General features: G+C 37.5%; 1 protein-coding gene across 2 annotated transcripts in view; it reads right to left on the minus strand.

Moving 5' to 3' along the window:
• LOC106876469 (uncharacterized) overlaps positions 1-27,959 on the minus strand; it is a 196,455-nt gene that overhangs the window by 91,057 nt on the left and 77,439 nt on the right. For both annotated transcript variants that reach the window (XM_089341381.1, XM_089341382.1), the window contains 20 exons: positions 27,658-27,795; positions 26,715-26,852; positions 24,963-25,100; positions 23,611-23,748; positions 22,570-22,707; positions 22,210-22,347; positions 21,077-21,214; positions 20,134-20,271; positions 18,505-18,642; positions 16,549-16,686; positions 15,788-15,925; positions 13,563-13,700; positions 9,751-9,888; positions 8,908-9,045; positions 5,657-5,794; positions 4,710-4,847; positions 3,941-4,078; positions 2,347-2,484; positions 1,634-1,771; positions 159-296 (listed from right to left, as the gene is read on the minus strand). In XM_089341381.1, coding sequence (XP_089197507.1) covers positions 159-296; positions 1,634-1,771; positions 2,347-2,484; positions 3,941-4,078; positions 4,710-4,847; positions 5,657-5,794; positions 8,908-9,045; positions 9,751-9,888; positions 13,563-13,700; positions 15,788-15,925; positions 16,549-16,686; positions 18,505-18,642; positions 20,134-20,271; positions 21,077-21,214; positions 22,210-22,347; positions 22,570-22,707; positions 23,611-23,748; positions 24,963-25,100; positions 26,715-26,852; positions 27,658-27,795 — 2,760 coding nt within the window. The remainder of the gene's footprint in view (positions 1-158; positions 297-1,633; positions 1,772-2,346; positions 2,485-3,940; positions 4,079-4,709; positions 4,848-5,656; positions 5,795-8,907; positions 9,046-9,750; positions 9,889-13,562; positions 13,701-15,787; positions 15,926-16,548; positions 16,687-18,504; positions 18,643-20,133; positions 20,272-21,076; positions 21,215-22,209; positions 22,348-22,569; positions 22,708-23,610; positions 23,749-24,962; positions 25,101-26,714; positions 26,853-27,657; positions 27,796-27,959) is intronic.

A 27,959-nucleotide genomic window follows, 5' to 3' on the forward strand; every position in this document is an offset into this window, starting at 1 on the left:
ATGATGACGAAAGGCCACACACAAAGATCTATATAAAGGCTACATACAAAGATCACACCCAAGGACATCATGTAAAGGTTACATACAAAGACTGCATGCAATGATGAATTGAACTGAACTGAAATGGAGAGAGAAGAACAGTTAATATTTCCACTCACTTTTCTGACAAGTAGACCCAGTGTAACCATCTTGGCAAATGCCGTCATAACACGAACCGTATATCTGATTACACTGGGATATATTCATGCAATGACATTGTTCGTGGCAGTTAAGACCAAACGTTCCAGCTGTACACACTGAAAAGATACAATAATAATCTTTAACTGGTAATAGATGAGGAACAGATGTTTCATTAATAACAACAGCTATCAGTTATAATTTCTTACCTAGGCTGAAGGTAAGAATTTAAGTGGATGGGGGAAAATTATGGATTAAATCAATCCCAGTATTTGACTGATATTGTATCAACTTCTGAAGGCTGAAAGGCAAAGCTGACATTAGCATGATGCAAAGAGCCAGAACAAAGTCCGCAGAATAAGACCCACAGATGCTCTAATAATTCTACCAAACCAGCGCCTTATATAACAATAATAATAATCCTTTCTACTAAAGGCACAAAACCTGAAATTTAGTTGGGGCAGGGGCTATTGGGTCTCATTGACACCAGTGTTTCACTGGTACTTAATTTATTGACCCCGAAAGGATGAAACGCAAAGTCTACCTTGGTGGAATTTGAACTCAGAGTGTAGCGGCAGATGAAATACCGCTAAGCATTTCACCCAGCATGCTAACGATTCTACCAGCTCACCACCACCTTACATAATAATAATAATAATAATAATAATGGTTTCAGATTTTGCCACAAGGGCAGTAATTTTGAGGGAGGGGATGAGTTGATTATGTCAACCCCAGTGCTCAACTGGTACTTATTTTATTGATCCCGAAAGGATGAAAGCAAAGTTGACCTCAACGGAATTTGAACTCAGAACTAAGTAACGGCTGAAATACCACTAAGCATTTCATCCAGCGTGCTAACGATTCTGCCAGCTCGTTGCCTTAATTATAATAATAATTATAATAATAATTATAATACTGGTTTCAAATTTTAGCACTAGGCCAGTAATTTCAGTGTGAGGTTAAATTGATTACATTGACCTGAGGAAGAGGTGGACGAAGAAGAAAGCCTTTATATGTATGTTCACGTATACCTATTGAATACGCATATATTAGTTTACTTGGCAAGTTCTGAGCATCTTTTAATATGCAAAAAGGGATATAGATAATTGACCTTGCAATAAATCTTATTCAATGAAATAATTCCCATTATTATTGACTTTTGTCTATTAGGCAATTTGAATATTCCATCAGCATAAAATTTGAATGGTTTTGAAGAAAAAAAAGTTATGTTGATGCATTCTGACTCCATCGTTAAATATTTTTCCTGGCAGTGAGTTCTTTAGAGACAAAAACAAGTGATAGATGCCTTGATGAGTTTTAGATGGTATATCATGGGATCAATTTGTTTGACTAAAACTCAGCAAGGCTGCAGTCCAATGATTGAAACAAGTAAATGATGAACAATAACTGAAAGTAAAATCTCGAATTAAGAATTCAGACCAAACTTCATACAAACCTGACTGACAGTTGTCTCCTTGGAAACCAGCAGCACATCCGACACTGGAGCACACTCCAGATTTAGTGTCACATCGGTTATTGTCGGCACAATGGCACAAATGTTTACAGTTAGGACCAAAGTATCCTCTTTTACATTCTGAAATACAAATATTCACCGTCAAAACTGATATCAATGGTTGTTATTTAATGACTAAGATAGACTGCAGAGATATGTGATATCATATACTTGCACGTTGAGAGTGTTCTGTAATAGCTGAGGTGGAGTGAGATATATACAATATACAATACATGAAGCTGTATGGTGTATATCATATATGTGAAACTGCATGGTATATAGTTACTTGTGAAGAAATGTAGAATATGTGAGAAGATGAGTTTGTAGCTGACTTACTGTTCTGACTATATTCCCATCAACTGGTTCATATTTTGAATTGCTTTTAACTGAGAAAGAGCTTATATAATGGATGCATTACACACACACACACACACACACACACACACACACACATATATAAATTATATTATTTTATAGATATTGTTATTAATTATAGGCACAGGAGTGGCTGTGTGGTAAGTAGCTTGCTTACCAACCACATGGTTCCGGGTTCAGTCCGACTGCGTGGCACCTTGGGCAAGTGTTTTCTAACAATTCTGCCAGTGTGTCATAGAAACCAGAAATATTCAGAACACCTCATGTAACAAGGGACTTACCAGTTTGACAATCCGTCCCAGTGTAACCTGCTTCACAGATATTGTTATGGCAAGAACCATCAATTCCATTACACAGAGTGTTATTACTGCAGTGACACTTCCCTTCGCAGTTCATACCAAACGTACCAGCTGGACACACTGTAATATAGAAAGAAGTGAGGATGATAATGATAATGATAATAATAATCCTTTCTACTAAAGGTACAAGGCCTGAAATTTTGGAGGAGGGGACTAGATTACATTGACCCCCAGTGTTTCACTGGTACTTAATTTATCAACCCTGAAAGGGAATTTGAACTCAGAACATAGTGGCAGATGAAATACCGCTAAGCATTTCACCTGGCATGCTAATGGTTCTGCCAGCTCAGTACCTTAATAATACAAATTATAATAATAATAATAATAATAATAATGATGATAATAATAACAACAATGATAATGATGATGATGATGCAGCACCTCAATGCCATGATGCAGTACCAGGTAGTGGCTCTCATGGCTTCTGATCTTAATTGATTGGAAGTGTTATCATGTACATTGTTTTGTCTTGGCATAAAAGATGGTCTACAGCAGATATTCTGCTCAACACCACAGATTTGCTTGTCAGTTGCTTGACCTTAACCAATTGAGCACATCCCTTAGTGTGCTGACAATATGTGCATCTCTGATCATGAGCAGAAGTAGTGGGGGAGCATCATAGTCATGTGTTGAGAGGAATTCTTTGGGGTTTGGATAATTCACCTTTAGAAACATGGGTGTTTCATTCAATGCTGCTAATCGCTTTGCCTGGCATGCCAATGATCCTGTCAGCTTGCTGGCTTAAAAAAGGTGGGGCATAATAATGATAATGATAACAATGGTGCAAGGCCAGCAATTTCGGGGAGAGAATAAGTTGGTTACATTGACCTGAGTGCTCGACTGCTCCTTATTTTAGCCCCTGAAAAGAGGAAAGGCAAAGTTGACCTTGGCAGCATTTGAACTCAGAACATGAGGACGTGAAATGCCGCTAAGCAATTTTTCCAGCATGCTAATGATTCTGCCAGCTCACCGCCTTGCTGTTATACTCATAATATCCTTTCTATCATAGGCATGAATGAGGCCTGGATTTTTACGGGGGGGTGGACAACCGATTACATTGACCCCAGTACATGGCGATGATGATGATGATGAAAGGGATGACAATGATGACGAACAATATGATGATGATGACAATAACCATGGTGATGATAATGAATGCAATAACGGCAATGACAATGATGAAGATGACAATTATGATGTTGATGACGATAATCATGATGATGATTGCACATGAGTGTGATGATGAAGATGACAAAAATATGATGAGGATGGTGATAATATTTTAGATATTTATCATCTTAATGATTATAAACATTACTTTTAACGATGATAATAGCAAACAATAATGATTGTGATGAGGGTGGTGAGGCCGATAACATTGATGATACAAATAGAAATACTGATGCTGATGATGGTGAAGATGGTGATGGTGGTGGTCATGGTGATGGATAGTGATGATGGTAGTGGTGGAGGTGGCAATGAAACAATTGCTTTTTATATTTTGCTAACTACAGACCTGTTTGACAGTTGTCTCCTTTGAAACCGGCAGCACACCCAACACTGGAACATACTCCTGATGCTGTGTCACAGTGCTTGCTGTCTGCACAATGGCACTGAGATTTACAGTTGGTGCCAAAGTATCCTTTCTGGCATTCTGAAATTCAGAAAAGGTAATATATTAATAACATGTATATGGACAATACGAGGTCTACACCTTACATAGTAATTTGGCCATCATCATCATCATCATCGTTTAACATCCACTTATCATGCAGGCATGGGTTGGACGGTTTGACTGAGGACTGGCAAGCCAGGAGGCAGCACCAGGCTATAATCTGATCTGGCAAGGTTTCTACAGCTGGATGTCCTTCCTAATGCCAACCACTCCGACATTGACCACGTTTGGATGGTGCTTTTTGTGCCACCAACACGGGAACCAGTCAGGGGGCACCAACATCGTTATTCTAGGGAAAGGCAAAGGCTGATACAGCTTAGCACCAGTGATGTTGCAACTCATTTCTAAAGCTGAGTGAAATGGAACAGCGTGAGATAGTGTCTTGCTCAAGAACACAACACACAGCCTGGTCCAGGAATTGAACTCACTACCTCAACACAAACAAACATCTGAGATCTGTGCCACCCTATATCACATACACCTCCCCTACCCTCCACAAACCCCCATGTTTATATAAAACCTACACACCTCAATATTGCCTACTTAATTACATCACATGCTGAAGGAATGCAAATAAAAATGTCATCTTAATGCGCCCACTTCAACTTACCTGTCTGACAATCAAGGCCCATATATCCAGGTAAACAGATACCATCATGGCACATACCATTAGTGGTGTTACACTGGCTTTTGTTGAGACAATGGCAGTTGTATTGACAATTTTCACCAAAGGTTCCAGGAGAACACACTGAAATAAAACAGGAATATTTATAAAATAATCAGGCATGGCTGTGTGGTAAGAAGCTTGTTTTCCAACCACATGATTCTGGGTTCAGTCCCACTGTGTGGCACTTTGGGCAAGTGTCTTCTACAATAGCCTTGGATTTGGTAGATGGAAACTGCAAGAAGCCCATTGTGTGTGTATGTGAGTGTGTGTGTGTGTGTGCATGTATGTGTGCGTCTGTGACTTAGTGGTGTACCTGTAACTTAGAAGACGGAAAATAATGTTTTTTTTTTCTTTTTGTTTGCTTCCATTTTATTTATATTTGAAAAGCTTTCTCCTTTGTTTCTGTTTTTTTTTTTTTTTAATTGCAAAGAGTTTGATATCATTAAAATTAATTTTACGTAAAACTTCTGCTTCCAATACTTAGAAGAGACTAGACATTACAAATATTATTTTAGCAGGCTTAAAGTGATTTCTTTCATGCTGCAAACCCATTTTCTTTTCTGTTGTGCCCCTGTCTCTTGATACCCTAAACACGTGCTTATTTTGCTTACTGGTTAATCCAGGGCTGCATGGCAAGATATGGGAACACATGGGATTATGAAACAGGGAGAGAACATTGCAAGGATTTAAGAATTATGAGTTTTGAAAGTTGTTTGAGGAATTACAGAATTACATATTCCGAAAGTTATTTTAAATCAAATTACAGCATGATAGTATTACGATTTAGATGAATGTCTTTATAATATCACTTACATTAAATTTTAAATATTTGTCCCGTAAGTCAGGACAGGAGCGGTGAATGTATTAGCAACAAAATCAGAAATACAGACCTGACTGGCAGCTGTCCCCTTTGAAACCAGCAGCACATCCTACGCTAGAACATACTCCAGATTTAAAGTTACAATGGTCATTGTCAGCACAGTGGCATAAATATTTGCAGTTCAAACCAAAATATCCCTTTTTACATTCTGAAATAGAAAATTATAATAACTTCAAATATTAATGAAAGATGATGAAGATACGGTTGCATAACGAAATCCCATGTACCTACAAATCGTTGTAGTGGTGTTGGCATAGGAATGTGCAGATAAAGAATTTGGAGACAGTCAGAGTGTGACAGGGTAGTTAGGCTGAGGGCTTGACTGCAATATAGCAAAAGTGTCATTTATCTCTGCTTCTGTTCCACAAACCTAGGCATAGGAGTGGCTGTGTGGTAAGTAGCTTGCTTACAAACCACATGGTTCCGGGTTCAGTCCGACTGCGTGGCACCTTGGGCAAGTGTCTTCTACTATAGCCTCGGGCCGACCAAAGCCTTGTGAGTGGATTTGGTAGACGGAAACTGAAAGAAGCCCGTCGTATATATGTATGTATATATATATATATATATATATATATATATATATATATATATATAAGTTCAAAAAAGAAAAACGACAAAAAAACAACAACAAAAAACAACAACGCGAGGACGTGATACAGTTTGTGTTACTGGACGCTCGGGAAAGGAAAGAAAGAGAATTTGACATTTCGAGTGAAGCTCTTCGTCGGAAACATAGGAAAGTCCAAAGAAGGGAAGACAGAGGAAGAAAAAAATCGCCAACGATATTCACGAGTGTGTGTATATGTTTGTCCCCGCAACATTGCTTGACAACCGATGCTGGTGTGTTTAGGTCCCCGTAAGTCCCCGTAACTTAGCGGTTCGGCAAAAGAGACCAATAGAATAAGTACTAGGCTTCCAAAGAATAAGTCCAGGGGCTGATTTGCTCGACTAAAGGCGGTGCTCCAGCATGGCCGCAGTCAAATAACTGAAACAAGTATAAGAGTAAAAGAGTAAAGAGTAAACCTAGCTGGCAGATGAACAAGGGAACTGATTTTACAAGTCCCTTTTGCAGACTACCTTGTTGATGAATGACAATGATGTTATTATCATCTGGACAGCACTAGGCTTACAATTAATAAGTCCTGGGTCAATTTCTTTAACTAAAAAACCTTTTAATGTAGTGCTCCAGCATGGTCACAGTCTAATGACTGAAACAACTAAAAGAATGAAAGAATAAAAGAATAAAAGAATAAAAGAATCATTTGGAATTTATCAAGAACGCTTGAGATACAATTGATCTAAAGATCTTATTTATTATTCTCCATCTGCCCATTTACATGAAATCAACCCCAGGACTTATTCTTTTTAAACCTAGCACTTATTCTGTCAGTCTCTTTTGCCAAACCGCTAAGTTATGGGAATGTAAACACACCAGCATCGGTTGTCAAGCAATGGTGGAGGAACGAACAGACAGACAGCCCCTTGACTGGCTCCTGTGCCGGTGGCACATAAAAAGCACCATCCAAACGTGATCGTTGCCAGGCCTGCCTTACTGGCTTCTGTGCTGGTGGCACATAAAAGCACCCGCTATACTCTTGCAGGCTTTGGTCAGCCGAGGCTTTAGTAGAGGACACTACACTTGCCCAAAGTGCCATGCAGTGGGACTGAACTTGGAACCATGTGGTTGGTAAGCAAGCTACTTACCAAACAGCCACACCCACGCCTATATTTGAGTGTACACATGCACGACGCCTAAAGTTTAGTATACTATTTTTGTTCGTGGATAATTTTGCTTTATGGAAGTTTAACCAGACGAAGAAAGGTAAAAGAAAGGAAACATTGTATTTAATTGACCCTGAAAGGATGAAAGGCAAAGTTGACCTCGGCGGAATTTGAACTCAGAACGTAGCGGCAGACAAAATACCGCTAAGCATTTCGCCTGGCATGCTAACGTTTCTCCCAGCTCGCCGCCTTTTCAATTCTTCTTTCAGTTTCCGTCTACCAAATTCACTCACAAGGTCTCGGGTGACCTGAGGTTGTAGTAGAAGACACTTGCTCAAAGTGCCAAACAGTGGGACTGAACCTGGAACCATGTGGTTGGGAAGTGAGCTTCTTACCACACAGCCACTCCTGCGTCATACCTTCTTATCACACAGCCACGCCTGTATATATTCTAAATATAAACTTATATTGTTAAGGGTTTGCACAACCGTATAATAAAATAAACACGACTGCATAATAATATACCAAAAGCAATTGTTTTTTTTCGTTTCCTTGACTAATCATTCAACTATGAAATAGGAGCAGTGTTTGGTCTGTTTTCAAATAAGTTCACCTAGAGGGTGGTGGGGAGATAGGGGGAGAGAGAGAGGGAGAGGGAGAGTACAAAGCTTGCTTCCCAATCATGGGGTCTCGGGTACAGTCCCATTGCACAGCACCTTTCGACAAGAATCTTTTACTTAGGCCTTGGGCCAACAAAAACCTTCTAAACAGTAGACAGAAACTGATTTGGGTGGCTTCCTTGAAAAAACTGTTCTGTTCTATATTGTATGGCTATATAAATGTGTATCAACATCATCGTCATTTAACATCCGTTGGATGCTTTGACTAAAAGCTGGTAAGTTGGGGAGCTGCACCAGGTTCCAGTCTGATTTGGCACGATTTCTACAGCTGGAAGCCCTTCCTAACGCCAGCCACTTAACAGAGCGTGTTGGGTGCATTTTATGTGCCACTGATATGAGTGCCATTGATGTGACACCGGCGCTGGCCATGACTATGGTCTCACTTGGCTTGACAGGTCTTCTTCAATTTTTATTGCCAAATAAATAATGTAGACGGAGGAAGTCTAACGCAGAAGAAGCTAGAAAGTTCTGGAGTGATATTAATCAGAATGGGAATGCAGCACGACTAAAGAAAGTGAGGAAAGAAGTAGTTAGTGGGAAGTAGCTTGATCTAAAACTAATTAGTGCATTAATGAGTAAAATGTTAAGAAGAATACTGAATTGGAATGGCCCAGGACCAGATTTTTTTCAATTTCAATTTAGTAGCTTACAGGAGGGTCTGAGGGAACAACTTCAGGATTGCTTGAATGGATGATTGCCATCTTGGATGACTACAGAGAGAACAGTACTCCTTATGAAAGGCAAAAGAAAGGGCATTGTAGCTAGTAACATACCTGTTTGATAGTCATTTTGTATAAAGCCATTAAAGCATAGGTGTACTGGCACATATTAAACTAATAAACAAATTCAAATAACATACCCTTTTGACAGTCAATTCCTGTATAGCCAGTTTCACAGCTGCTCTTACCACAAAACCCATTGGTTTTATTACAGTGTTCATTCTGCACACAATGACAAACTTTCTGACAGTTTGACCCAAAACTGTTGGCTGGACAAGCTGGAAAGATGACATGGAAAATAGCAAGTTATAAATTTGAAAACAAGAAAAAAATGATTTCATAATTATATAGCAAACCCTTTTTGATAAATTACTCAGGTTCAGCATTAAATATAAAAGAAGGTAAATCCATTTATAACAGGGTTCATATTTTATGAATTGAACTGTTATATTCATTGACCCAGTGCAGGTGCATGGCTCAGTGGTTAGAGCATAGGGCTTACAATCATGACGTGAGCTCGATTCCCAGACTGGGTTGTGTGTTGGGTTCTTGACAAGACACTTTATTTTTACAATGCTCCAGTTCACTCAGCTGTAGAAATGAGTTGTGATATCACTGGTGTCGAGTTATATCGGCCTTTGTCTTTCCCTTGGACAACATCGGTGGCATGGAAGAGGGGATGCTGATATGCATGGGCGACTGCTGGTCTTCCACAAACAACCTTGCCCAAACTTGTGCCTCGGAGGGGAATTTTCTTGGTGCAATCCCTCAGTCATTTGTGAATGAAGGGGAGTCTTTTACATCATAGGGGATACCCTCAGTAATAACAGGTATACTGTGAAAAAGTCAACATTTACAAACAGGACAATTTGTAAACAAACCAACACTTTTGCATAAGGGGCAAACTGGGAACAAATCAATACATACAGGTTTTGCCTATCAACTATTAAAATGTTGCAAGTTTGTAAAATAGAACTACTCACAAGTTTGGCAAGTGTGTCCAGTATAACCTGGAAGGCACTGGTTATTTGGACAGTGACCAGTTTTGGGATCACATTTCTGACTGTCCTTACATTTGCATGGATTTGCACAGCGTAGACCAAAGTAGCCAGACTTACAGACTGAAAAATAAACAAAAATATCATATTCAACATTATTTTTATAAGATACATACATATATATATATGTATATATATATATATATATATATATATATATATATACACAAAAATAAGAGGAATGACCAGCAAAAATGGACTCCTATATGCACCGGTTTTAATTGATTAATATCAATTTCTACCCTCATTAATAAATTTTTTATATATCATCATCATTATCATCATCATCGTTTAACGTCCGCTTTCCATGCTAGCATGGGTTGGACGATTTGACTGAGGACTGGTGAAACCGGATGGCAACACCAGGCTCCAATCTAATTTAGCAGAGTTTCTACAGCTGGATGCCCTTCCTAACGCCAACCACTCATATATATATACATATATATATATAAATAATAATAAAGGAGTTAATATAACCAAAAGGATCGATTCTTGAGGAGTCTGCATACCTTCACAGTGGTTTTTTTCTGCTATTTTGGTGATGATTTTTTGAGTTAACGTACCAGTTATTTTTGTTGGTAGTTAATTTATAATATATTGATATATATATATATATATATATAGTATGTTTATGGCGTACCAAACCACAAATAAATTAGTTGAACTGAATGTTTGTGGGGTGGTGGTGGAGGGAGGGATATATTTTCTCAGCTTTGGTAATGTCGTTACCTGTGATTCTCTGATCAAGAAAGGCTGTGGCCACCACATGATTTAACTTTTATACATAAAAGGGGCTTGTGCTAGTTACATATAAAAGGAACCCAGTACACTCTGTGGAGTGGTTGGCATTAGGAAGGGCATCCAGCTGTAGAAGCCAAGCCAAGCCAAACCAGACTGGAGCAGCTCTCTGGCTTACCAGTTCCCGTCACACTGTCTAATCCATGCTAGCATGGAAAAACAGATGTGCTAAATGATGATGGTGATGATGATGATATATTACAGAAGACCTGCACATCTAAGTGAAAAAAAACGAGGCTCTAAAGATATGTTGTTCACGTCTATGCTCCTGCACACAATCTTTCTCTGATGGTTTTCTTTCCCTACAACCCATCTTCCAAACACCCCAACTCCCCACCTGCGTTCACCTCTCACTGCTTTCTCCTCCCTTCCATGTGCCACTCCCCCTTCACACTCACCAAAGCTTAAGTGCTCACTCACCCTACCCAATCCTCTGTACACTTCACATAATCATCTCTCTGCAACTTGAGGGTTCACCCTAACACATTCTTCGCCATCTCTTTCTCTCATTCTCCATCTGGAGTAGCCATGAATCTCCTCAAATGCAAGACCCCTGTTTCTGTCCCCTCTGTCATACTCTAACCTTTCATCACCTGGCATACAGTCACCTCCCTCAGTATTACTTGCTCTCTCTCTCTCTCTCAGTTGAGGAGGTTGTGTGCTGCAAATTACTTGATCTCACTGGTGCTGGTGCCATGTAAAAAGTTCCCAGCATGCTCTGTAAAGTGGTTGGCATTAGGAAGGGCATTCAACCATAGAAATCATCCCACAGCAGACATTAGCACTTGGAATTTTCTGGCTTGTCAGCTCCTGTCAAACCGTCCAACACATGCCAGCATCAGAAAGGGTAAATACAAAATATTTAGAGTGTCATGGTGCAAAAACTAACTTGCTGATTCTTAATAAAAGCTATTTTTAACCCATTAGTGTTTAAAATGGCCGTATCCAGCTCAAATATTCAAGTTATTTTATGTTCAAAACTAGCAAGATTCAGCCTCTTACACCTGCCCTGCAATGTCATTAAATTAAAATTAAAATGCATCATCAAAATCTCAAAGCTAGAAGATAATGCGTGATTAATTCGAAACAAGGTGAATAAATAAGCATTACATTTGACAGAGTAATCTGAATGTTAAAGGGTTTAACTGGCCATATCTGGCCTCTCACACCTACCCTACAATGTCATTCTAAAAATAAACAATCACATAAATAGTGTGAGGCTGCTTAGGCTTCTTTCAGTTTCCATCTATCATATCCATTCACAAGGCTTTGGTCAGTCCAGGGTTATAGTTGCTGCACAGTGGGAATGAACCCAAGACCACATGGTCGGGAAGTGAACTTCTGACCACACAGCCACACCTGTATCTATATTAGGATTTGATTAGGACTTAAGTTACACACTGTGCTTTCAAAAAAAAGTATCTGACCTTTGGGCATAAAAAAACCCCCAATTTTCTACATTTCACAAATTTTCTACTAATCCCCTTCAAAACACTCCTCTTGAGAGTTCACACACTTCTCCCAGTGTTTCTGCCATGGCTGGTAACACCCTTGGAACACCTTCCTTCGAATGCTATGCAACTCTGCTGTTGCTTTTCTCATAATTCCCCCCGTTGAGGTCTAAATCACTTCCCTTTCAGTGTGGTTTCCAGTTTAGGGAAGAGCCAGAATTTACACAGTGCCAAACTGGGAGAGTAGCGAGCCTGTCAAACAAGTGAGGTGTTGTTCTTAACCAGAAAAGCTTGGATTATGAAATCTGTTTAAAAAGCATGCAAACCTTTGTTCACTCTCTGCATGCACAACTCCCCTGTTAATATGGAATGAACTGATCCTGTGCTTATTCCAACTTTGTGAGCAATTTCCTAGATTATTACAAATGGTTTTCTATGAAGGTTCACTGAACCTTCTCAATCAGTTCCTTGTTTTGGCTTGTGGATGGCCTGACTGAATGAGCCTGGTTCTCCATGGGGTGCAACCATGTTTGAAGCAGTTATACCACTTCTTGATCTAAGTTTTGCTCACAGAATCATCGCCAAAGGCCAGCTAAATCTTCTGGACTTGAGCATCACCAAGCTTTAGACAAAACTTAATGTGACATTTCTGCTTGATGCGTTCAGTCATCTTGCGTGAAGACAAAAGTTTGACAAGCAGACACAACATATCTGTACTCAAGGTGTAACAGCTGGGAACTGACACAACCCACCAGACAGGTACACTTGCACTAATTCTTCTGTAACAAACATGTCAAAAACAAGAAAAACAACATCTGTCCTTACAATAGAAAGTTCACATCACTCTCTAATTACAGCAATGTCGAAGCAAATAGCACAATGGCCAGGCTAAAGCTAGGCAAGTAAATCATGCAAATTTGCTCATCTTTCTCCCTCCTCTCTTTTTTTCCCAACTGGGGTAGTCATGTATCTCCTCTACAGCAAGACATCTGTTTCTGTCCCTCTCTGAGGAAGCATTGAAAAGTTCCCGGCCCTAAAGGTATCGCGAAAGGCCTGGTTGAAGCCCCAACCTTCCGAGTTCTTTTTTCAGGGCTGAGAAAAAACTGAAGGACCACAGCTTGATGATAATAATGATGATGATGATGATTAACAATAAACTTATAAAATCTATCAGTTTACTGCAGCAGAACACACTGGTATTGAAACCAGCTGCAACTTCACCTTAAAAAGAAACAATTACAACATTGAAATCTCAAAGTTATCAGACAATGCATGATTAATTCAAAACAATGTGAATCAATAAGTATTACATTTGACAAAGGGATCTGAATGTGAAAGGGCTGAGGTATAAGAGAAGAGGTTGGGGTAGAGCAGGTTTTTGTTGTAGAGGAGAGACATGGCTGTTCATATTTAGGGGAGAGAGTGAGAATGAAGTGATGGCGTCCCCAAGTAGGTTTTAGTTTAAAAAAAAATAGATGATTCACTCACCGTTTTGACAGTTTCTTCCTTCATAACCTGGAGCACATCTTCCATCAGAACAAAAGCCCGTGTGAGAATCACACTTGATGTTGTCAGCACAGTGACACGTACCTTTACAGTTGGTGCCAAACGTACCATTCTTGCAGACTTCAAAGAAAAAGGTTTCTTGTTAATAAAAAAAAACACATTCATTTAAAAGGTTGTTATATCATTAAACAACTGTTCATTCTGTTTATATTTTATAGTCTTCGAAGTCAGTGAGCTTGCAGAATCGTTAGCATGATGGGCAAAATGCTTTGCAGCATTTCATCTGCCTTTACATTCTGAGTTCAAATCTGCCGAGGTCCACTTTGCCTTTCATCCTTTCAAAGCATTTAGTAACAGACTGTCGTCAGTGCCACAACTTAAAAACCAAAAAAAAGAAAACACCAAGTTTCGCAACTTTCAGAATGTGACATCTCAGCAAGAGATGAAGCTAGGAAGCTGGTTTTTGGCCTTAAAATGACCGTGAAGACCTCCTCTAATTATTCCACCTTTGCACAATTATTTACTTCTGTATGCATCTGAAAGATGAAACAATGACTGTGTCTTTCTCATTTTGTAGAATGTCCAACCTATGCTAGCATGGAAAGCAGACGTTAAATGAACACCAGTACTACAAAATGGTGTATCGCATTGCATATACCTAAAAAAAAATATAGAGACCCCCACCCCCAAGGTATTATTTGTGTTTTAATATACCAAGGTAAGTATCTTTTAGGGGTAAGTTAGACAAGATAGTAAGATAATAGTTCATTATCATTACGATAGTAACGAGAATTATTAGAAAATGAGCCATAACACCTTGAAAAACAATACAGGGACCACACCAAAATTATTGATTGGGCGTGTGTGTTTACGATGGTGTCTTACTAAACTCTCTGGTCTGAGTTTGGGTGAGCGAACGTTGTGTCGATAGTGTTGAGGTACAATTTTTTTCAGCTGGATTTTCGACCTTATTGCAAGCCTCACCGGTTATTCCTCCCAACTTTTTCAGATTCTAGACATTGAAACAAAGAAAATAATGTATACTAACCTCGAAAATGGCCAGGGTGGTGCTTATGACACTGTTGCTAAATGCCTCATGTGATGCATGAACATGAAGGAAATATGTCATTTGTGTCACATGTGATACACAAGACAGGCAAAGGGTTAACCAAGGAAAATGAACAGCAACACATCTCTGTTATTCTTTTATTCTCTTACTTGTTTCAGTCATTTGACTGTGGCCATGCTGGAGCACCGCCTTTAGTCAAGCAAATTGACCCCCAGGACTTATTCTTTGTAAGCCTAGTACTTATTCTATCAGTCTCTTTTAGCATCGGTTGTCAAGCAATGGCAGAAGTACAAACACAGACACACACACACATAAATACATATACATATATATATATATATATATATATATATATATATATACATATATATACATATATATATATATACATATATATATATATATATATATACATATATATATATATATATATATATACATATATATATATACATATATATATATATATACATATATATATATATACATATACATATATATATATACATATACATATATACATATACATATATATATATATATACATATATATATATACATATACATATATATATATACATATATATATATACATATACATATATACATATACATATATACATATATATATATACATATACATATATATATATACATATACATATATATATATACATATACATATATATATATACATATACATATATATATACATATATATATACATATATACATATATATATACATATATATATATACATATATATATATATATATATATATATATACATATATATATATACATATATATATATACATATACATATATACATATACATATACATATATACATATATATATATATACATATATATATATATATATATATATATATATATATATATAAAACAAGATTCTTTCAATCTCCATCTACTAAATCCACTCACAACACTGTAGTCGTTCTGAGGTTTATAGGAGAAGACAATTATCCAAGGTGCCACACAGTGGGACTGAACCAGAAACCATGCGGCTGGGAAGCAAGCTTCTTACCACACAGCCACACCTGTGCCTACTGAGAAACTCTAGAAACCAAAATGGAGCAGTTATCTTGCTTTCATTTCGTTCTAATTCTACTTACCTTTTTGGCAGTTGTTACCTTCATAGCCAGGGGCACACCCACCACTTGAGCAGGTGCCTGACTTAGGATTACATGCGCTATTCACAAAGCAGTGGCAGGTATTTCTACAGTCTTTACCAAACTTATCACTGGGGCACTCTGAAATATAGAAGCAGTTATTTATTAATAAACAATCACAGATTCTAGTTTTCCATTTTGTAATCGAAAATTGGTAAAATAGATAGTGAAGGAACCTCTAAGTAATTACTCGACCTTTCAGAAATAACAGTAAAAATCTCTACCAAACCACTGCCATGGAAAAGGCCTTCCTTTTTCACATTGGATAATACAGTCCCCAATTCTTAGAAAATGATAGGATGGTCATGGTTGGAATATTTTTGACCATAGATTTATTAAATTAGAGGTGACATGGGCTAAAAAACAATAACAACTGAGATGCTTTCCTAAAAATCTTGAGGAGCAAGAATTTGAATTTGAAAGTCAAATTGCAATTGGAACTTGTTATAACACAAAGTCTTTTTTAAACAAAATTTTAGATCTTTTAAAATATGTCTGGGACATATTTGCCCTGTAAAAATGCTGTAGTCACTGTTATTTTCCATTGAGAATTCTCAATGGTGTTAAATAAGTTAATAAAAAAATCCAAGAAATATAGTTCTTGTATGTTCTAACCTGTTGACATACTCCAGACCTCTCTAGACCTGGAGAGTTTAACTCCCATTTCTAGCAATTTAAAGAGTTGATCTGCTAAATTTACTCACGTTTCTGACAGTTGCTTCCTTTGTAGCCAGCTTCACAGCCACCACTGGCACAAACACCAGTCAAAGCGTCACATTTGCTGTTGTCGGCACAGTGACAGGAATTGACACAGTTATGGCCAAATTTACCACTTCTGCATTCTGTAGAAATTAAACAACAAAAAAGCATTAAAACATTAAATAGAATAGGGTATGTGAAGACACAAAGCTTAGGGATTAGGGTATTCAGCTAATGGTTGTAAAGTCGTGAGTTCAATCCCTAGTGGCACAGTGTGTCCTTGAGCAAGAACCATGAGCTAATATATTTCTATAAAAAGAAAAGTGTTGCCATATAAGGTATTATTTCCTATGTCAATATGGCTCAACCAATCAGCACTGGCTGGCTTCTTATGGCTAAGATGGCTAAACTACAAAGAAAGTGGGTGAATTTTTCTGCTGAAGAGTTAGCCATAGAATCTCAATAGAAAATAGCTTCAAATATGACATTCCTCAAAAAAAACAGATAGGTTGGCATAAAACTGTTTTCTGTTGTTAAGGTTTATGAAATTTTCAGTAGATATATCTGATTTCCATAGCAGAAGGGTTTAATATGAATATTTGCACTGGAAGAGATATTGAAACTAAAAACTGGGGTCTGCTGTGTTCTGCAGTAGCTTTGGCGTAATTTACTGAATAAAACAGAACTGTTCAGAACAGCCCTTAAATAATGTATAAAGAAATCACGTTTTTATTCTTAATAATGAATATTCTAGAGACACACCAATGGTATCTGATGTCATGACATGATTATTAAAGATTATTTTTATTTAGGACACAAAATGCTAATATCGTCAAATCTAAAAATGGTACTGGGCTAAAGATAGCAAACAACAAACTTTATCACAAAAGAGAATTAATTCAAAACAGGTATATGGTGATTAAGTTCAGTGAATGTCTTACCAACATTTCACAAATTTCTACTTTTATTTGCCAAGATTAATCTGTACAGTACTATTGAACACAACAGTATATCCCATGATAAATGCAGTGAATTTGATTTTAGAAGTTGAAACGAACTTAAAGTTTGCTCATGCCTAAACAATGCTTGGTGCTGTTATTACTGTAATTTTCATGACCCTGGCGGTCCACAGATACAACTCAGTCAATGGTGTTGACTGTATTTTAGTTAAAACCACAGCTTTGATTAGATCTGTCTAGAGTTGCCTCCCTTCGATATTTCTCATTGATAACAACTAAAGAACCAGAAACATCGATGTCTGGGAATCCATCTGACTTTTCCCAACTGGTCAATATTGTTGACTGTGTTTTAGTTAAAGCTACAGCTTTAAATCCGTTCAGAGTTATCTCATTTTGGTATTTCTCATTGATAATGGTCAAAGAACTAGAAACACGTCTGGAAATCTAACCGGTAGCAGCACTGGGCAGATATGGTGTTTCTACACCTTTTTACCATAAGAGAATTTTCCTCCTCAGTAAATTTGCCTTTAGAAGTTGAAATATGTCACAAACATATTTTAACTAGCCTAAAGTTTACTCATATCTAATATATAAATCCCATTCTGTCTGTCTGTCTTTTGTGCACTTATAACTCAAGTATTGTTCATCCGATTACGTTGAAATTTTAAACATAGATACATGAGAGAGCAGGGTGTTCCGTAATCTAAAAAGATTTTCAAAATTGTCAGTTTCAAAATGAGAATCGCTATCTTTGTAATCTTTTTGTCTGTTTCTTCTGCCATCCTGTTCATTAACTGATGTTCTAAACAATTCATTTCTACGTTTTCATATTTAAATGACAGAAATATGGAAATAAAGCTTGCTATTTGTAAATACAGTCTCATTTTGATTTAACTATTAGACCACAAACAACTGTATTCATTTCTGCCCTTTGGTTTTGTACCAATTCTGCCCTTTGGTTTACCACAACAGTAACAACAAGATTAACAATGCAATCCTTACTTAACTGACAATTGTTCCCTTCATAGCCTGCAGCACATCCTCCTTCCGAGCAGGTTCCTGACACTGGGTTGCACTTCCTGTTGTCTGCACAGTGGCACATGCTGGTGCAGTTGGCACCAAACCTTGCATTTTGGCAAACTGTTAGAAAAGAATATCAAGTGTAAAAAAATATGTCACTGACTGACCCCCACTCATACTCACTTGACCCTTGAGTCTGTTCCACCTTTGACAAACCCCACTCAATGTTTCACCTCACTTCACTCATGTCATTCTTCATCTCCATACTCTTCTTGACCTTATTCCACCCTCCACTTAAGTCCACTCTCCACATAAGTTTGCTCTCTACTTAAGTCTATTCTCCACTTAAATCCACTCTCTAGTTAAGTCCACCCTTCACTCATGTCCTTCCTTCACTCATGTCCACCCTTCACTCATGTCCACCCTTCACTCATGTCCACCCTTCACTCATGTCCTTCCTTCATCTCATTCCATCTTGTGCTCCACGTTCCTTTGGCCTCCATACTACTCCCTCCATTTTCAACCCCATTCAACTCTTGAACTATTCTCTCCCTTGACCCCACACCACTACTGACCTCTCTCCACATTTGACCTCCCTTTACTCTTGACCCTCTCAGCCTTTGACCTTACAGCACCCTTGTTCTTTCTCTCTAACCTGGGCCCTATTTCATCCATGGCCTTACCCCCACCTTCAATTCCCTTCCAGCCTTGAACTCATTCTACCTTTGACTTCACTCCACCACTTGCCCTCAGCCGACCTCACAAAAGCATGAATATTTCAAGAAACTAATTCCCAAGGTTGGTGGAAGCATGTGGCTGAGTGGTTAGGGTGTTGGACTCCTGATTGCAAGATTGTGGTTTCAATTCTTGCCGGGTGATGCATTGTGTTCTTGAGCAAAACACTTCACTTCACATTGTTACAGTCCACTCAACTGGCAAAAATGAGTAATCCTGCAACGAACTAGAGTCACATCCAGCAGAGAATATATATGCCATGGAAACTTAAAAACCAGCCCCCTGAGTTTGTATGACTGAGGAAGGGCCTTTATCTCTATCCTTTAATTACCAAAGTTAATTACCTACAGACACCATTCAATTTAGCTTTCAGATTACTCTGTCAAATGTAATACTTTTTTCTTTTTATTTGTTTCAGTCATTTGATAGTGGCCATGCTGGAGCATCGCCTTTAGTCGAATGAATCGGCCCCAGGACTTATTCACAACTTTCTTAATAATGCATATTAGTTTAAATGAAATTTAACAGAGCAAGTCCTAATACTCTACTTGCTTTATGTTCAAAGTGACCAGTGCTCTATGTTCAAAGTGACCAGTGCTCTATGTTCAAAGTGACCAGATCTGGCCCTTCAACCTACCCTACAATGTCATTCTGAGAAATAACACATCATTGAAGTCTCAAAGCTCTGAGATAATGCATGATTAATTCAAAACAATGTGAATAAATTAGCATTACATGTGATAGAGTAACCTGAATGCTAAAGGGTTAATATAGTTCTGGAGATCCAAGTTGTTTGATTATTTATTTTATTGCTAAAAAGGAATAAAAAAGGATAATGGTAGATTAATATAAAACATACAAAAATGTATATCTTACCTGTTTGACAGTTGCTACCTTCATAACCTGGAGCACATCCTCCACTAGAGCATTTCCCAGTCTGATGGTTACACTTGCTGTTGTCTGCACAATGGCATGTATGTTGACAGTTTGGTCCAAACTTATCTCTGGAACAAACTATAGATATGAAGACAAAGAAAAAAAAAAAACGATAGTTAGTCTACCAAATCTGTGTAGGTATTTCCACCATACCAATGTACTTACATCTACGATATTATTGTGCTCCCTAAGATGATGAGCTGCAAAATCACTAGCATGCTGGGGAAAATTCTTAGAGGCATTTCCTCCATCTTTAAGATCTGAGTTCAAATTCCACGAGGAATATTTTTTAAAAAATTGAAAAAAAAAAAAAAAAACGTTTATAAATTTGTGTTGCAAGATTTCTGATGTGAAACCCTGTGTTAGAACAGATATTATTGTATTTCGAGATGGTCATTTTTTTTTTTTTTTGCCAAATAAACATGCATTCTCAGAGAATGGAGTACACATGAGGATGGAAAGTGTCGCTGAAGCGGTCACAGATGTGTGACGAAAGATTTCCAGACAATGGACATGCGTTAAAATAAGAACAGTAATAAATGAGAGAAAAACAAATATATAGTGTGTGTTTATTTGGCAAAAACAAAAACAAAACAAAACAAAAAATGACCATTCCGAAATGCAATAAAAAAAATTGTGGAGAAAGACATTTCTCCTTGATTCTTATTCTTTATTCTTTCAGCAACTATAAGAGACAATTCTGGATATGTGTAGCCACTTTAGCATGTGGTCTACCAAGCCATTTAGACTTTAGTGTGCAGTCTAGTAATATATAAAGATTAAGTTAAGCAACTATAATCACTCTCTTGTATGCAAATGGTATTGTTCCCAGCCAAAGGAAACCAAAACTGGATACAAAAGATCAAATTTGGAAGTAACCTACCTTTTTGACAGTTGTTTCCTTCATAACCTGCTGCACAGGCCCCACTGGAGCAGATTCCCAACTGGGAATTACATTTGCTGTTGTCAGCACAGTGACATATATTCTGGCAGTTAGGACCGAAAGTTCCACTTTTGCAGACTAAAAGAAGAATAATCATCTCTATAGGATTGTGGAAATGGTAGTGAGAAACAAGGGAGGCGGGGATGTCGAAAGAAGAAAACAAAGGAGGAGGGGATGTCGAAAGAAGAAGAAAAAGTGGTGAGGGATGTGAATAGGAAATGGGTGGCAAAAAGAAGTGGTTCCAGGGAGAAGGGTGGGTAGGTTGGGGAGCTCATGTAACTACAGCATCTCAGTTGTGCCATAATTAGAAGAGTGATGAAGGAATGGATATCAAATAGATGAGTTATGGGCTGAAGACTTGACGAGGACAGATTGGATGTCGGGACATAAATATATATGACATGTGCTGGTCCATTATTATTGATATATATATATATATAAATATATATATATACACGCATATATATTATTATTATTATTGATATATATATATATATATACGCATATATATTATTATTATTATTATTATTGATATATATATATATATATATATAAAGTAGAGTTTGTTGCCACTTCAACATGGCTGTTCCATACAGATCTACGTTACTACCATTTTTTTTAACCCCAGGAGGATACTTCTCCAAGTGGTTAATGACACAACCTGTGTCCGATATATTGCGAGCAGAGGAATGAACCCCTACCATCTAGTGGTGACAAGACCAGTAGACCAGTCTAGTTTCAGGGTATTTCCCCTCATCAGAGAAATATATATATATATATATATATATATATACACATATATATATATATATGTATATATGAATATATATACGTCACTAGAGTGACTAAGGGTACAAGTTAGCACCACCTTTGCTAAAAATAAGAGTTAAAACAAATCTTAGCCATGATAAAGCCCTTATCTTATGACTGACAAGGGAGGCAGGCCCTCTACTGCATCTGAGGCACAACCAGATCATCAGTGATTTCGCATTTTCATTGCAACTTCACAGAACAATTTTGTATAACAACATTTACCAAAACAGATGTCATGTTTAACTCACATATTTACTTACCTGTCTGACAATTGCTACCCTCATAACCAGCAGCACATCCTCCACTGGAACAAATGCCTGTCTGACTGCTACATTTGCTGTTGTTAGCGCAGTGACAAGCAATTGCACAGTTCAGTCCAAATTTACCTAGTTTACACACTGAAAATAAAATAGAAATAACTAATGTTATTTAATAACCCATAAACATATTAATTAGTAAAGTCTGGTATACACGGGTTTTATGATGGACATTATTAGGAAGCAACTTTTACATACATACATACAGTGGCGGACTGGGTATAAAAATATTGATGTATAAAAATATTGTATGTATGTATGTATATAAACTTAAAGAATGACACTGTTTTATGTCTAACTGACCTTCCTGGCAGTTGTTTCCTTTAAAACCAGGGGCACACACCCCACCGGAACAGGTGCCTGTCTGAGAGTTACATGTGCTGTTGTTGGCACAATGGCAGGTATTGATGCAGTTGGCTCCAAATTTACCTCTGCTACATTCTACAATGATATAAAAAATGTAACATCGCATTAGTCAGTCAAAATGTGTAACAATGGCAATGGTTTGAGATTTGTCTTTGCTAGTATTACTAGTTGTTAACCCAGGACTATACTTCTTCGACCTAGTCGAGATAAAATAGATCCTTCAACAGAAACCCACTACAATGATCACATTGATATGCTCAGCAACAAATTATTTTGTTTTTTCTTGAAATAAATTTTAATTTTATCTTTTACACACACACACACTCCCTCCCCCCTCTCTCTCTCTCAACAACAACAACCTGTTATTATAGTGAAACTCTTTTTTCAAAGTCTGCATCTTGTTGTCTACATGTTGAAAGACATACAGAAACACACACAGAAATACAGACACAAAAATCTCAAAAAATAACTATGTATTATACATTTACATATAGTTATTTTTTGAAGTCTGAGTTGTGTTGTATTGACAGACTTGCACTGTGTTGTGTTGTGTTGATAGACTTGCACTGTGTGGTGTTGATAGACTTGCACTTAAAACCATCTGTTAGTTACTGTGGTGACAACACTGCCTATCTGCCTATTTTTTGTGTACAGTCTCTTTCCTTCTCTCTCACTGTTTGTCTCTTTCAACAACTTTTCTCCTCCCCCTTTTCCCTCCTAAATATATGTTGTTAGAGGGGCTATCTCTCCTTTTGATTCCTCCCTTCTTCCCTTCTATTACAAAGATGTTGTTACAGACAGACAGATGGAGGTAAGCTTCTCTTTTATAATATAAGATTTAGTGAGATGATTGCAACATAGAAGACACATATTAGCCATTCAAAAACAGTCAGAGACTTAACTTCACGCCAACATTTATTATTTCATGTCAAATTTTAGTCATTGTATACTTGTATGTTATAATTTTGTTATACTTGCCTGTTTGACAGTTGCTACCTTCATAACCAGCAGCACATCCTCCACTGGAACAAACACCAGTCTGACGATTACACTTGCTGTTGTCAGCACAGTGGCACACATGCTGACAGTTTGACCCAAACTTAGATCCAGTGCAAGCTACAAAAAATACTGTGACAGTTTTATGGGATATCTAAACAATCACAAGTACAAATAAAAACACTCAATTTGCAAACCTACTAAGTTTTGAATATCCAACAGGAAAATCAAGTTGGTAAACAAAGTTTCTGAAAAACACTACAATAAAATGTTTATAGTTATTACTGTTGTCACAAGAGTACAGAAATATTTATTATCAATTAAAATATTGATGTTACTTTCAATATTGTAGCTATGGAAGTTGCTACAGGATGTGGTGAATAAACTGTCATCTAAGTTACGCAAAAATGAAAATAATACTGACATCTCATTTTAACAGATATTTACCAAAATTACATAAAAATATCTTGAATTACTAAAGAGTAAATTTATTCAATAAAATCACCATTGGCTTCAACAACGGCTTCCAGACAACTTCGGAATCTTCTGCAACTCTTTTGGACAGTCTCCTTGTTTAATTTGGTGAATGCTGCCATAATCCTTACCTTCAGTTCATGTTTGATATTACAAGGAGTTTTGTTGGTCTCTCGCTCAACTGCGCCCCACACATAATAATCAAAGAGGTTGCAGTCCGGGGAGTTAGGTGGCCAGATGTTAGGGGTGATGTGGTCGCAGAAATTGTCTGACAACCATGAATGCTTATGTGGATATTGTTTGACAGCCATGACTGCTTGTGTGGAAATGTGCAGAGTCCTGCTGCTAGACATAGGGTCTTCCAGCAGCCATCCTCTTGATCCAGGGCAACACTACCTCTGCCAGGCACTTGATGTAGGCCTCCATGTTGAGTCTGAGGCCATGCGGGAAGATGAATGGAAGCATAATGTCACCACCACTAGTGGTCACTCCAAACACTATGATGTTGACTGCATGCTTGATTTTTATCACTTTCATTACATGTCCTAAAATTGACACTCAAACACTCTGAAATGTTCGTATTGCAGTTTCCTGCGTGAATGCAAAGCAGTACAGCATGTTGTTTCCAAATTTTTGGCAGAGCGAATTGTGTCATGGTGCAGTTTTTCTCACAGACGGTGCCCAACTGACCCTACTATACTGTGTAGTTGAGAAAATCAAAAACAAACAATGTGCATGTGCAAAATTAAAAACATAAATTGGTGACAATTTACCCATCACGTCCTGTATTTTTTGGTAGCCAGCTGCAACACTGCAAGCCATGTAAACAGTAACTATGAAAATCACATTATATCACCAACCTGTCTGACAATTGGTGCCTTCATATCCTGGAGCACATCCTCCACTAGAACAAACACCAGTCTGTGTGTGACACTTCTTGTTGTCGGCACAATGACATATACTTTGGCAGTTTGGTCCAAATTTACCTTTTATACATGCTGTAGAAAAGAAAAGACGAAGTAATGTCATTGATAAGATGACAGTCTGTGATGAAAGGACTCTGGCGAACTCACAGACTAATTGATCAAATGATTAAAACCCTTTTGTTGCTCACAATCTCACAATTGTAAACCTGACTCTCTAACCACCGAGTGATGCACCTTCACACACACATTTTGCTTAGGCATTGCGACTTAATATTCAAAGCCCCAATGAAGCTGTAAGGTGCTACTCAGGCATTCAACTATGTGTCCACTGCATCTTACAGCAGAAACAACTGTAAGCTAATGAAGTTCATAAGATAATTGCTTATTCATTTGTCATCTCATTTTCTCATATACACACGTGCATATATATATATATATATTTTATTATATGTATTTATTTTCTCCTAATTAATAAATAACTCTGACAAAATAAATTAGTTAATAGATACCAGGGTAGCAAAGATCACAAAATGACTGTGGTGTAACTCCTGTTTATGAGGTAGAAACTCCTTGTTATTTTGGGTACTTGAGTATATATAAATTTAGTGAATGGAGTAAAATGCATATGTTGACTGCATATATATATATATATATATATATATATAGTGGTTAAGGTGTTACACTCATGATTATGAGATTGTGAGTTCGATTCTCAGACCAGGCGTTGTCTTCTGTCCTTGAACAAAGCACTTCCTTTCATGTTGCTCTGCAATCATTTCAACATCTGACATGTGGCACCTGTTGCACCTGTACAGGTAATGTTGATCTGATGGAGGGAGTGTTTGACTAGCACTTTATTTTATTGACTCCAAAAGGATAAAGCATACGTTATTTACATTATTTACATTTGACGGATATTTGTCCTTATCTTGTTTGTTGTTAACACGTTTCAGCTGATATACCCTCCAGCCTTCATCAGGTGTCTCGGGGAAGAATCTTGGGGTTACTAGCCCGCACTCTTAACCACTATGCCATATGCCTGTGGGCATATGGCGTAGTGGTTAAGAGCGTGAATTACTAACTCCAAGATTCTGAGTTCGATTCCAAGCAGTGACCTTAATAATAATAACGTTGAAAAATACCTTAGGAAAGAGAACCCAGGTTTGAAATTTCCCCCATACACCTGATGAAGGCTGGAGGTTATATCAGCCAAAATGTTGTGTTAACAACAGGCAAGATGAGGACAAATATCAGTCAAATGTAAATAATGTACATAATTCCTCATCTCTTAAATATAGAACAGGATAAAGCACAGGTGACTTCAAAGAAATGTGTAAAGTGCAGGAACATAAAACACATAGTTTTCTCCTGTGTTCTAATGATTTTGTTAATGCTGTGTCCTGAGTTGACTAATAATCCATTCCACTATTGGAACAAGGCCTGAAATCTTTGGGGGTGGCCATGGTGAAGTATTAACTTGCTTGAAAATAGGTGAGGTTTGGTGACTGAATGTACTTTGGCCATTGACCATAAAAGAAAATTGCCTCAACAATTTCCATCTGACCCATGCAAGCATGATAAAAGTGGACATTAAAACAACAGTGATGACGACGGTGATGATGACAATGACAGAGATGACCTCGGCGACAATGACAATGACGACAACAACAATATTCTTCCACTTGCCTGTTTGACAACTGCTACCTTCATAACCAGAAGCACATCCTCCACTCGAACACACACCTGTCTGATGGTTACATTTCTGGTTGTTAGTGCAGTGACATGTATTTTGACAGTTTGGTCCAAATTTCACTCCACTGCAAGCTACAAAAAAAAAAAGATAAAATAATAAAAAATTAAGACAAAAGAATGAAAAATAAAATAAAATAAAATGAAATTTATTGGATTTAATTGTATCTCAAGAGAGTGATTATGCCAATAACCCTTTCTACTACTATAATCACAAGGCCTGAAATTTTGGGAGAAGGGCTAGGTGATTACACTGACCCCAGTGCTCAATTAAGACTTATTTTATTGACCCCAAAAGGCTAAAATACAAAGTTGAACTCAGTGAAATTTGAGATTAGAGCATAAAAATTTTTGCCCAGCTTTTTGCTCAGTGTTTCACCCAGCATTTTAGCTCACTTAGCTTGATGGGTCTTCTCAATCATGGCATATCACCATAGGTCTTGGTCACTTGCCATTGTCTATGTGAGGCCTACCATTGCCTCAGGCTTTTTTGATGATGATGATGATGATGATATCTTGCTTGGAAACCAATGAGGGTTGGTGACAGGAAAAATATCCAGTTATAGAAAATGTGACTATAAATCCCTGTCTCACCCATGCAAGCCTGGAAAGGAAGGCATTAAATGATGTATACACACACAACAGGCTTCTTTCTGTTTCTCTCTACTAAATTCACTCACAAGGCTTTTATTGGATCAAGACAATAGTTTATGATACTTGCCCAAGGTGCCATGCCATGGGACAGAGCTTGGAACCATGTGGTTGGGAAGCAAATTTCTTACAAGACAGTCATGGTGTAAATAAAGTGGTGCTCCAGCATGGCTGCAGTCAAATGACTGAAACAAGGAAAAAGAATAAAAGAAAGTGATACATCACTGACCCGTCTGACAGTTGCTACCCTCATATCCTGGAGCACATCCTCCACTAGAACAATTACCAGTTTGACTGTTGCACTTCTTGTTATCTGCACAGTGACATGTATTTTGGCAGTTTGGTCCAAATTTACCATTCCCACATGCTGGAAGATAAAAAATAAAACTTACCATTTCATAAAACGTCTAAACTGAAATGATACAAGAAATACAATCTTGACAACTGATGATGTGTTTATGTCCTCAAAACTTAGCAGTTCAGCAAAAGAGACTGATAGGATAAGTACTAGGCTTACGATGGTTGTTTGAC

This window comes from Octopus bimaculoides, chromosome 24 (assembly GCF_046866305.1).
Source record: "Octopus bimaculoides isolate indiv1 chromosome 24, ASM4686630v1, whole genome shotgun sequence".
In the NCBI taxonomy this organism is placed as follows: Eukaryota; Metazoa; Mollusca; class Cephalopoda; order Octopoda; family Octopodidae; genus Octopus; species Octopus bimaculoides.